The sequence below is a fragment of the Phaseolus vulgaris genome, chromosome 11 (genome assembly GCF_051622355.1).
Source record: "Phaseolus vulgaris cultivar YP4 chromosome 11, ASM5162235v1, whole genome shotgun sequence".
NCBI lineage: Eukaryota > Viridiplantae > Streptophyta > Magnoliopsida > Fabales > Fabaceae > Phaseolus > Phaseolus vulgaris.
This window is the reverse complement of record NC_143508.1, coordinates 12,428,515-12,440,026: the sequence shown is the minus strand read 5'-3', so window position 1 is coordinate 12,440,026 and position 11,512 is coordinate 12,428,515. Positions and strand designations below refer to the sequence as shown.

General features: G+C 36.9%; 1 protein-coding gene across 1 annotated transcript; it reads left to right on the top strand.

Annotated features, from left to right (window-relative positions):
- Positions 1-6,957: 6,957 nt before the first annotated feature.
- Positions 6,958-11,233, top strand: LOC137832804 (tricyclene synthase EBOS, chloroplastic). The gene is made up of 7 exons (XM_068641157.2): positions 6,958-7,252; positions 7,375-7,645; positions 8,156-8,534; positions 9,903-10,121; positions 10,198-10,336; positions 10,418-10,666; positions 10,750-11,233. Exons 1-7 carry the CDS (start codon positions 7,028-7,030, stop codon positions 11,068-11,070), a joined length of 1,803 nt encoding a protein of 600 aa, XP_068497258.1. The 5' UTR covers positions 6,958-7,027; the 3' UTR covers positions 11,071-11,233.
- The last annotated feature ends 279 nt before the right edge of the window (positions 11,234-11,512 follow it).

Genomic DNA, 11,512 nt, shown 5'->3' with positions numbered 1-11,512 from the left:
CTCTACACCAAAGTGAACGAACGATCTCCAGTCCGAAGAGGTCGGTCACCAGAAACGCGTTCTATAGGAAGAGGTTCTAGAAGGCACTTGGTTGCTCTCGTTGACCTAGATCCCTGGCTGGACGATCCTCGCATGGACGTCGAGGAAGATCTTCAACCCATATTCCTTCGTGACAAGGACCGCAAAACACACATAGGAATGTCCCTCAAACAGGACGACCGAGAAGTGATCGCTAAGACGCTAATAAAAAACGCTGACCTTTCTGCTTGGATTGCTGCAGATATGCCAGGGGTGAAATCTGATGTTATCACTCATCATTTTTCCGTATATAAAGAAGCCAAGCCGATCGCCCAAAAGAAAAGAAAGTTGGGTGAAGAGCGGCGCAAGGCCGCACGAGAGGAAACTCGTAAATTGGTGCGAGTTGGTTTCATTCAGAAAGCCCGTTACACAACATGGTTGGCCAACATTGTAATGGTCAAGAAAGCAAATGGAAAATGAAGAATGTGTATAGATTATATAGATCTTAACAAGGCATGTCCGAAGGATTCGTATCCTCTACCTACCATCGACCGACTGGTCGACGGCGTGGCCGGACACCAAATCTTAAGTTTCCTCGACGCATACTTAGGATATAATCAGATTCAGATGCACCGTCACGATTGAGAGAAGACAACATTCAGAACAGACTCCGACAATTTCTTCTATGAGGTCATGTCGTTCGGCCTCAAAAACGCTGAGCCACTTATCAACGCCTAATGGATTATGTTTTTCATGATATGATCGGACGGAACGTAGAGGTGTATGTTGATGATATTGTTGTTAAGTCAGATTCGTGCGAACAACATATCTCAGATTTGAAAGAAGTTTTTCAAGCCTTGCGTAAATATCGCCTGCGCTTAAACCCTGAAAAATGTGTGTTCGGCGTAGAAGGTGGAAAATTCTTAGGTTTCATGCTCACCCATTGGAGCATAGAAGCAAATCCTGAGAAATGCAAGGCTATTACAGAAATGAGAAGTCCCAGCGGACTTAAAGAAATTCAACGACTGATCGGTCGCCTTACTTCATTGTTTTGGTTCGTACCTAAACTTGCCGAACGAACGAGACCTATCATTAAACTGTTAAAGAAGACGACCAAGTTTGAATGGACGGACGAATGTGAATAGAATTTCCTCCAGCTCAAAGCATTTGTGGCGTCCCCTCCGGTCATCCAGAAACCGAACACACGCGAGCCGATCATAGTCTACCTTGTTGTCTCCACTGAAGCGATAAGTTCTGTCCTCGTGCAAGAAATAGGAGCAGAGGAACGACCGGTATATTTCGTCAGCCGAGTATTGCACGATGCGGAAGTCCGGTACCAAATGGTCGAAAAAGTCGCGTTGGCTTTAGTCATCACCGCACGATGGTTGCGGTTGTATTTCCAGAACCACCGGGTCATAGTTAAAACTAACTATCCCATCATGAAGATCCTCACTAAACCTGATTTAGCCGGACGAATGATAGGTTGGGCGATTGAGCTATCAGAGTTCCACATCGAGTACCAACCCAGGGGAGCCATTAAATCCCAGGCCCTTGTTGATTTCGCAGCAGAACTCACTCCTTATCCGACAGAAGAGGAGGAATCCAGATGGACGTTGTATGTAGACAGTTCCTCGAACAATCGTTCATGCGGAGCAGGAGTTGTGCTGGAAGGATCAGGTGAAATTGTTATTGAACAGGCCATGAAGTTCGAGTTCAAAACTTCGAACAACCAAGCCGAGTATGAAGCTATAATCGCCGATCTTCACTTGGAAATCGAATTAGAAATAACTACTCTAATTTGTAAAAGCGACTCCCGCCTAGTCATCGGACAACTTACAGAAGAATATGAGGTAAGAGAAACTTTGCTTAAGCAGTATTTCCATTTTGTAAAAAATCTAGTAAGCAGGTTTAAGGAAATCTCATTCCAACACGTCCAGAGGGAGAATAATACTCGGGTGGACGCTCTCTCAAGGCTGGCTACTGTCAAACAGAAGGGGGTCAATCAGTCGGTCATACATGTGACTCTGATCAAACCAAGTGTTGGCGCTGAAGAATGCATGGCGACCGATACTCAGCCTAACTGGATGACCCCCATCAAGCGATACTTAACAGAAGGAGTGTGTGACCCGCACCTGGAAAAAACGATGAAACAGCAGGCCGCCCGGTACATACTCATCGACCAAGATCTTTATAGGAGAGGATACTCCCGTCCACTCCTAAAGTGTCATAACCCTGAACAAGTCACTTATGTGATGACTGAACTTCACGAAGGGGTATGTGGAACCCATTCTGGAGCTCAAACTATGGCTGCCAAAGTATTGCGAGCCGGATACTACTGGCCGACCATGCAAGGAGATTGCACCGAGTACGTCCAGAAATGTTTGAAATGCCAAGAGTTTGGCACCCTGTCACACCAAAAACCAGAAAACTTACATTACATTTTGTCCCCCTGGCCGTTCGTGAAGTGGGGGATGGATATTATTGGACCCTTCGCACCTAGCAAAGGGCAATGCAAATTTCTACTAGTCGGCATCGATTACTTCACCAAATTGATTGAGGTCGAACCCTTGACGACCATCACCGCCCGAAACGTCCAGAATTTTGTATGGAAGAATATTGTCTGCAGGTTCGGCCTACCTCAGGTTATTATCACAGATAACGGTCGACAATTCACCGACCGAGGGTTAGCGGAATTCTATGAAAAACTTAGCATCAAACATATTACAAGCTCGGTCGAGAATCCGCAAACCAACGGCCAAGCTGAGGCTGCCAATAAAGTCTTTCTCAACAAGCTTAAAAAGAGACTTGGTCCGGCCAAGGGAAATTGGACTGAAGAACTTCTGGAAGTCCTGTGGGCCTACCGATGTACCCCACAATCAACAACTCAAGAAACCCCCTACAGTCTGACGTACGACACCGAAGCCATGATTCCGGTCGAGATAGGCGAGCTTTCATTACGTCGACAGACGTTAGACTTGGACCTAAATAAAGAGAGCTTATTGGTTGGCCTCGAACTCATCAACGAGTTGAGGGACAAGTGTAGGATACGAGAGGAAGCATGCAAGATACGAATGGCAAGAAGGTATAACTCGAAGGTGAAACCACGAAGCTTTCAAAAAGGAGACTTAGTTTGGCGCATGCGTAGTGACGCTCGGAAGGACGGCGGAAAATTTTCAAGTAATTGGGAAGGACCATTCTGCATTGCCGACACAGCGGCTGGAGGAGTGTATTACTAGAATATTTATCAGGAAAATCTGTACCGAGAACGTGGAATGCCACGCATCTCAAATTCTATTACAGTTGATGAATAAAGTTAGTGCACTTTTTCCTCGCTTGGTCGTTTTATCCCTAAGGAGGGTTTTTGTGCGAGAAGGTTTTAACGAGGCACTTTAAAAAAATTCGTCTCCAGAAATTTTGGTCAGAAATTAATAGTGTTAATTATTAATTAACCGATCATTCGGTCAGAAATATAACTTAAACGTTCATCACCAACTTTGGTCAGAAATTAATAATATTAATTATTAATTCACCGAGCGTTCGGTCGAGAACATAACTTAAAAGTTATTTACCAATTTTTGGTCAGAAATTAATAATGTTAATTATTAATTAACTGATCGTTCGGTGAAGAACATAACTTAAAAGTTATTCACCAATTTTTGGTCAGAAATTAATAATGTTAATTATTAATTAAACGAGTGTTCGGTCAGAAGGATAACTTCAACGTTGTTTATCAACTTTGATAAGAAATTACTAATGTTAATTATTAATTAACCGAGCGTTCGGTCAGAATTATAACTCAGTCGTTATCAACCAATTTTGGTCAGAAATTTATAAGGTCAAGCCTAATGACTCCAATATTATTTACCAATTTGTTGGGACTAGAATTTATATTATAAGTATCATTAACCGAACGTTCGGTCTGAAGTCGTAACGTAAGTATATTTCACTAATTCGCTTGGTCAGATATTATCGAAACGTTCAGTCAGAATTATTATCATTCACACCATTCGTTTGGTCAGCACTCAGTACTTCACACTTACTAGAAATACGCAATCATATAAAAATATAAACGTAAAGGCAACTGTTCAAGTGCAATCAAAATATGGAAAGAAAAGACAAAAGGTAAATTGTTTAAAGCCCACACCCTGGGTCCAGGTTAATTTGAAATCACAGTATTTCAATGGTCTCATCCAGTTGAGGGGTCTTCACTGGTGGGTCTTCCATAACGATCAGCCTCTTCGGCATCCTCACCCCCAAGCGGCACCAATTGGTCATTTATCACATCTTTGCCCAAGTCGTAACAAGAGTCGTCGGTCGGCACGCCATGGAAAAAAGCAACCTGACGAACACCTTGATTGAAACTCTCCTCGTTAATACGAAGCATGAACCCTAAAGCTTTTTCAATCTCACCTTTAAGGGATTCCTTGTCAGTCGTTAGGTCAGTTTTTTCCTGCATAAGGTGGTCCCGTTCGGCCATCACCTTAGCAAGTGTGGCCTTCAGGGCCTCTTGTTCTTCACAGGCCAGCCGATTCTCTTTTTGCCTTACATTTGTCAGCAGCTTCCAAGGAATTTTTCAAGGTAAGAGCCAAGTCATTAAGCTGGGTTTTCAGTTTGGGAATCACGACCGACTCAGCCCTTTTAAGTTCGTCGCCAATAGCCCGACTCACCACTGCCGCTCGACACTGCAGTTCCACCATCTCTTCAATCAAATCCAGAGTGGGGACAGTTGCCAGAATACCTTCGTCCTCCAGGCGTAAGTCAAACTGCATGGTAGGGGTTACCTGCAGTGATAACCCCAACATGCTAACCGGACTACCGGACAACGTCCTAGCCTCGGAACGTGGTGCCTTCGACGAACTTCCTCTCTTCTTGCTCTGAACCGGAGCAACGACAGTGTGCTCGGGCGACACCGTCTCTATAGCAGTCGGTTGAGGCGTAATCCCAACAACTGTAGAGATCTTGCGCCCCTCGGCCTGCCTCTTTAGACTTTTCATGAATTTGCTCAAACTCGGATTCATCTTCAAAATGATGTCTGCAAAACACATGTGAAATTAAACTACATTAAAAGCTAATAGTAGAATGACCGAAAGCAAAGAAACTCATACCATTTAGATCTGCCCATTGCTTGGACAACCCATAAAGAGCTATCAGTTCCGGAGTAGGAAGTCTACACGGCAGTTGGTTTACGACCAATAGTATTTCTTCGTCGAAAGGGGGTTAGAGATTTCCAAAACCGATTGTCAAGAGGGGTAGGTTTCTCGGTCCAATGAAAAGGAAATTTGATGGTTCCATCAGCATTATAAAAAAGGTATCGACCGTCCGGCTCAACAAAAACTTTAAACTAATACTCCTTGAAATTTTTGTAAGAAGTGGTGAAAGCATCAAACCGCACATTCCCAGGTCGACTGGACAAGGACAACCAGCCTACGAGAGTACTCGGATGAGTATTGTAATAATATAAAAACGACTCAGGAGTAGGCTTGAGGCCGAATATTTGACACAAGATTCAGAAGGCTTGCAAAATTGCCCTAGAATTAGGGTGCAGTTGGGTGGGGGCAACATTGAGAATCTGAAGGACTCTCATAGTATAGTCATCGAAGGGAAAAGTTATGTGCAAGTGGGAAAAGAATGTGCTATACACGAAGAAAAAGTCATGCGGTGCATATGAATCTACGCTATGAGAGGACTCTACGCAAATGAAGCGCTATTTATAGGTAGTGAGGTGAGAGAAGAAATATCCCATCAAACGTTCAGCACCATTGGATCTAATATAATCCAACGACTAGACTCATTCGGTATTCGAATCGACACAAAACCCCCACCGTTGAAACCATCAGATGAAATAGTACACGCCAAGACGACGGCTCTGCCAAACGTCACATCTTTGCTACACATTTAATGGTGCCAGCTATCAAGCATTAACTTGGAAACCCCGACCATCCCATACGACTCTTCGGCTAAACAATAAATTATATTTATATTACAATATAATATGACGTATTTAAATAAATATATTTTACATAAAATTCAAAAATTCAAAATATAAATATTAAAATATTATTTTCTTTTAATATTGTAAACTTCACACTTCCAACATTAAATTTTTCTTTCTCATTCATATATATATATATATATTATATAAATAAAATATAATAATAATATTTAAATAGTTAATTTTAGTTTGATTCGTATATAGACTCAAATTAACAAACTAAGTCGAAGTACTCAATTATGAACAAATAAAAAGAATCGATTAATAAAAAGTTAATTTTAATCTGTTATCAGTTTTCTAAAAAGATTTTATTATTAATTTTTAATCAATAATCATCCTAACATAATTTTTTGAAATCCCATTAAATTGTGATTAGACTCCTAATACATATTTTAGAAATTTCATAAAATTGTGGTGAGCTTTGTAACACAAGAATAATATAATAATAATATTTAAATAGTTAATTTTAGTTTGATTAGTATATAGACTCAAATTAACAAACTAAGCCGAAGTACTCAATTATGAACAAAGAAAAAGAACCGATTAAAAAAAAGAACCGATTATAATCGATTTTCACTCATGTGTTATTTAATGAAGAATCGATTTACACTCATGTGTTATTCAAGAGGTAGAATCAATTTTTATATATTTAAACATCGATTTTAATTTTAATTTTCTTTGTATTTTACGAAGAATCTACTTTCATATTAAATATTACATAAATTTATCTAACCAAAATATTTAATTATATTATTAATAACAACATATAATTATAATTATAAATAATAATAATAATAAAATAAATTATAATATAAACAAAAAAATATATAATTATCCTAGGTAACGAGAAAACGTCACCTCAATTTGCAATTAAAGAAAGACATAAAACGTGGTGAGTAAAGTGTTCATTGTAGTGCTATATAAACACACACAAATGTGACCACCCCAACATCAAATGCAAGTTGCACAAACTGTTAAAATTGGCTTTTGAAAAAACATAAGCTAGCCTTGGAAAGTATGACTCTTGTCAATGTCATGTTGCTCAATTCCTCTTCTATTTCATATGTAACTTTTGCCAAACCTCTGAAACCAGTAGCTCCTAATCTTCTCCACCGTAGAATAATCTTCCCTCGATGCAACGCAACCACCACCAACGTTAACGTTTCTGAAAGAAAATCTTCAAACTACCAACCCAACCTCTGGAGTTACGACTTTCTGCAGTCCTTGAAGCATTCATACGCAGTAATTAATCCAAGGATCATAACTATATAGAGTGTCTCAATTGTAAACTTTTTTTTTTTTTAACTATTTAGACTTTTTCTTACTCTCACCTGCGTGATTTGTTCTTTGTATAATGTTTATAGGATACAAGATATGAGGACAGGGCCCAGCAGCTGCAAGAGGAAGTGAGGAAAATGGTAAAGGATGAAAATTCAGATATGTGGCTCAAACTTGAACTCATTAACGATGTGAAACGCTTGGGCCTGAGTTACCATTATGACAAGGAGATAGGAGAAACCCTTCTTAGGTTTCACTCTTCTGCAAGATTTAGTGCCACAATCGTTCACAGAAGCTTGCATGAAACTGCTTTGTGCTTCAGGCTTATGAGAGAATATGGCTATGATGTCAGTGCAGGTATAACCAACATTATAATATTTTCTCATTATAAACAAATGAAGCATTAGTTTTTTCTAAAAAAAACTATTTAATTACTCTTGTTTAATGATAAAATATTACATATAAACGATAATAATAAATATGAATGATATTTAGAATAAAATAATAATATCTCTAATTATAGAAAATAATAAAGATGTTAAAATACGACGAGTCTTTGAATGAATATAGAACAAGGGCATAGGTAAAAAAAGAAGATTACGGTTACAATAATATTTTCAACCAATAACCACAGGAACAACTATCATTAATAGATGAGTTATCATTCTGCTGTAACCTACAACTATAATAAATATTAATATTTATAACAAAAAAGATTAAAAAACTTTTTTATTTGTATAATTCTAAATAACGTATGGTGGCCTTCGTGACTTGTACAATTTACATGGTGGTGGCTTATCCATGTAGCAGTACTTTGCAGCTGCAAGCTGGTGCAAAATTGGCTTCATTTGTTCTTTAATCATGCAGATACATTTGAGAGGTTCAAGGAGCAGAATGGTGAATCCAAGGCAAGCCTTATGGGTGATGTGAAGGGAGTGTTGAGTCTGTACGAGGCATCGTTTCTTGGCTATGAAGGAGAACAGATTCTGGATGATGCCAGGGCCTTCTCCAGCTTCCATCTTAGGAGTGCACTCAATGAAGGTAGAAGTAATAACATGGTTTTGGAAGAAGTGAATCATGCATTGGAGCTTCCACTGCATCACAGAACCCAAAGGCTGGAAGCCAGATGGTATATTGAACATTATGCTAAAAAAAGAGACTCAAACCGGGTGCTGCTTGAAGCAGCAAAACTTGATTTCAATATTCTGCAGTCAACCCTGCAAAATGATTTCCAAGAAGTCTCAAGGTCAGTTTGCGTTGAAAAAACCTACTTTCAGTATTTAGTTAAAGGGTAAAAATTGGATACAATATCAGACTCAGATAAAATGTTCACTTTATCACATGTCACACACTGATTGGTTATCAGGACAATGAGAGGACACTGACAAGTTAATACTTCTAAATTCTTTCACTGTTTTTGACTTGACATCCTTATAATAACTATAAAAAAGAATATATTAAATTAAGTTATTTAAATAAAATATAAAATAAATTATTAATATAAAAGTAATCAAATGAGTTGTAGAATGAGACTGAAATTTTTTGTAACGATAAACGTATCACTCAACAAATAAAAGTCTAGAATTATTATTTTATTATAATATAATATTTTATTCTAAGAAATGGTGAATAATTATTTTTGTTGTTAGAATGTTAAATAAATTTTATTCAAAATCTATTACACAAATAAATTGTGGTTAATTATCTGTTATTAAAAAAAATATTAGATAAAAATTAATTTTAAAAACAAAAATTAATTAGTTACTATAAATTATATATTTAAAGAAAATTATTAATATTTAAAGTAATTTATATTATTAATAAAAAAATTATAAAATAATTTCTAAAATTGATATCAATTACAACTTTAAGATTTAAAATAATTGTTAAATAAAATCTTGATAGTTAATTTTATACCAATTTAAAAAGCTAGTTTATAAATTTTTAGTAATAATAGAAACTACTTTAGATATTAATATTGTTTTATCTAAAATAATATTTAATTAGTTAATATAATTACATATATTTTTAATATTTAAAATTATTTATATTTAATGATTTATTTTAGTGTATCATTGAATGTTAAACTATCAAATACTATTAGTGTGACGTTGACGATGAAGAAGTATAAGTAATAATAGATTGACACATTTAGATAACATTCACGTTCACTTTACAGTAAAATATATTATTATTTTTAATTTTTATTTATATTTTAAATGCCACGATGTCTTTAATCAATTACATATTCTTTATTCTTTCACTATGTCTTTAATCAATTACATATTCTTTCACTGTGTACGTGTTTAATCAATTATGTATTCTTTCACTATATCTTTAATCAATTACGCGTTCTTTCAGTATGTTTTAATTATTACGTGAGAAAGAAAAAAAAAAAAGGACAAACCACATGTTTTAATTATGTGAGAAAGACAAACAAAAGGAAACTGGTGGGGAAGTAATTAAAGAAATTTTCAACTATTGTATTTTTGAGGAGAAAGACGTGTGCACAGAAGTGGGGAGAAAGAAAAATAAAACTTTATCACAAGTTAATTTAGTTAAATAGAAAGAAAAATGAAATAATATTTTCTTTATTACATTAATTGTGATGAAGGTGGTGGAAGGGAATGGGACTGGCATCAAAGTTAAGCTTCAGCCGAGACAGATTAATGGAATGCTTCTTTTGGGCTGTTGGAATGATCTTCGAGCCTCAGTTGAGTGATCTCCGCAAAGGTTTAACAAAAGTTTCTTGCTTAATAACTACAATCGATGACGTTTATGATGTGTATGGCACCTTAGAGGAATTAGAGCTTTTCACAGCAGCTGTAGAAAGGTAACTAACTTACTTTAAAAACTTCTGAAATTATTAACCAGTGCACCAATTAAAAAAAGGTTTTCTATTGTTTCAGTTGGGATGTTAAAGCCATTCAAGTTCTCCCTGATTACATGAAGATATGTTTTCTGGCACTGTACAACACTGTCAACGAATTTGCCTATGATGCACTTAAAGAACAAGGACAAGATATTCTACCCTATCTCACCAAAGCAGTATGTTAATTCATAAATTATGTCACACAAATATACATACATGTTGGAGCCATATTGAGTATAGTTTTGTTTTTGAATTAGTGGTCTGATATGTTGAAAGCATTCCTACAAGAAGCCAAATGGAGTCGTGACAGGCACATGCCAAGATTCAACGATTACCTCAACAATGCACGGATCTCAAACTCTGGGATAGTTATGCTCACCCATGTTTATTTCTTGCAAAACCACCGCATCACAGAAGAGGCACTTGAGTCCTTGGACAGTTACCACTCCCTCTTACAGAATATCTCCATTGTTTTTCGACTTTACAATGATTTGGTTACATCAAAGGTAAATTTTGTGACAGTTTAACATTATTAAAACAACATAGACTAAACCATAAAAGTAATTGGTCTTGTGGTGTAATTTTGCAGGCAGAGTTAGAGAGAGGGGAAGCAGCAAGCTCCATTCCATGTTACATGCGAGAAAGTGGTGCTAGTGAAGAGGGTGCTTACAAACACATCTTTAGTTTGCTTAATGAAACGTGGAAGAAGATGAACAAAGATCGAGTGTCGCAGTCTCCTTTCCCAAAAGCTTTCGTAGAAACAGCTATAAACCTTGCAAGAAATTCTCACTGCTTTTACCAGTTTGGAGATGGACTTGGAGCCCCAGATAGCACTGCCAAAAATCGCATACGATCTTTGATAATTGAACCCATTGCACTGTACGAGATGGACATTTCCACAAGTTCTTAATTCATAGTCATCTTCCAAAAGAAAAATAAATTATTATTATTGTAATAATTATTATTATTATTAAATTGAAATACACTGTGCTCCCTGTAGCATTATACACCAGTCTTTACAAAACCTGCATAATTATACAACATACCAAAAAAAGGTAAAACCTCGCATTGCCAATGACCGCATCACCACCTTTGCTCCCAGTAGAATTATGCATTGGGACTGCATAATTATGCAGAAAACCACAGAAAAAGATCCTTGCAGCTGGAGCATGAGCTGCAAATACTTGGCATATATCCAAGGCCACTTAAAAGAGTCCTTCTCGTCAAATGGAAAGCTAATACATTCTAAATACAATCCAATGATTGCATAAAAAGGGACAATTGTTGAGCAGATTCCGTTCACTTAGAGATAGTTTTTTTAATCCAAAATTACATATTCTGTACAACTACCC

Excerpts from the sequence above, each read along its gene's own strand:
- LOC137832804 (XM_068641157.2), top strand. The coding sequence starts at position 7,028 with ATGACTCTTGTCAATGTCATGTTGCTCAATTCCTCTTCTATTTCATAT. Across the intron at positions 10,122-10,197 it reads TTCACAGCAGCTGTAGAAAG|TTGGGATGTTAAAGCCATTC; the intron begins GTAACTAACTTA and ends CTATTGTTTCAG. Across the intron at positions 10,667-10,749 it reads ATGATTTGGTTACATCAAAG|GCAGAGTTAGAGAGAGGGGA; the intron begins GTAAATTTTGTG and ends GTAATTTTGCAG.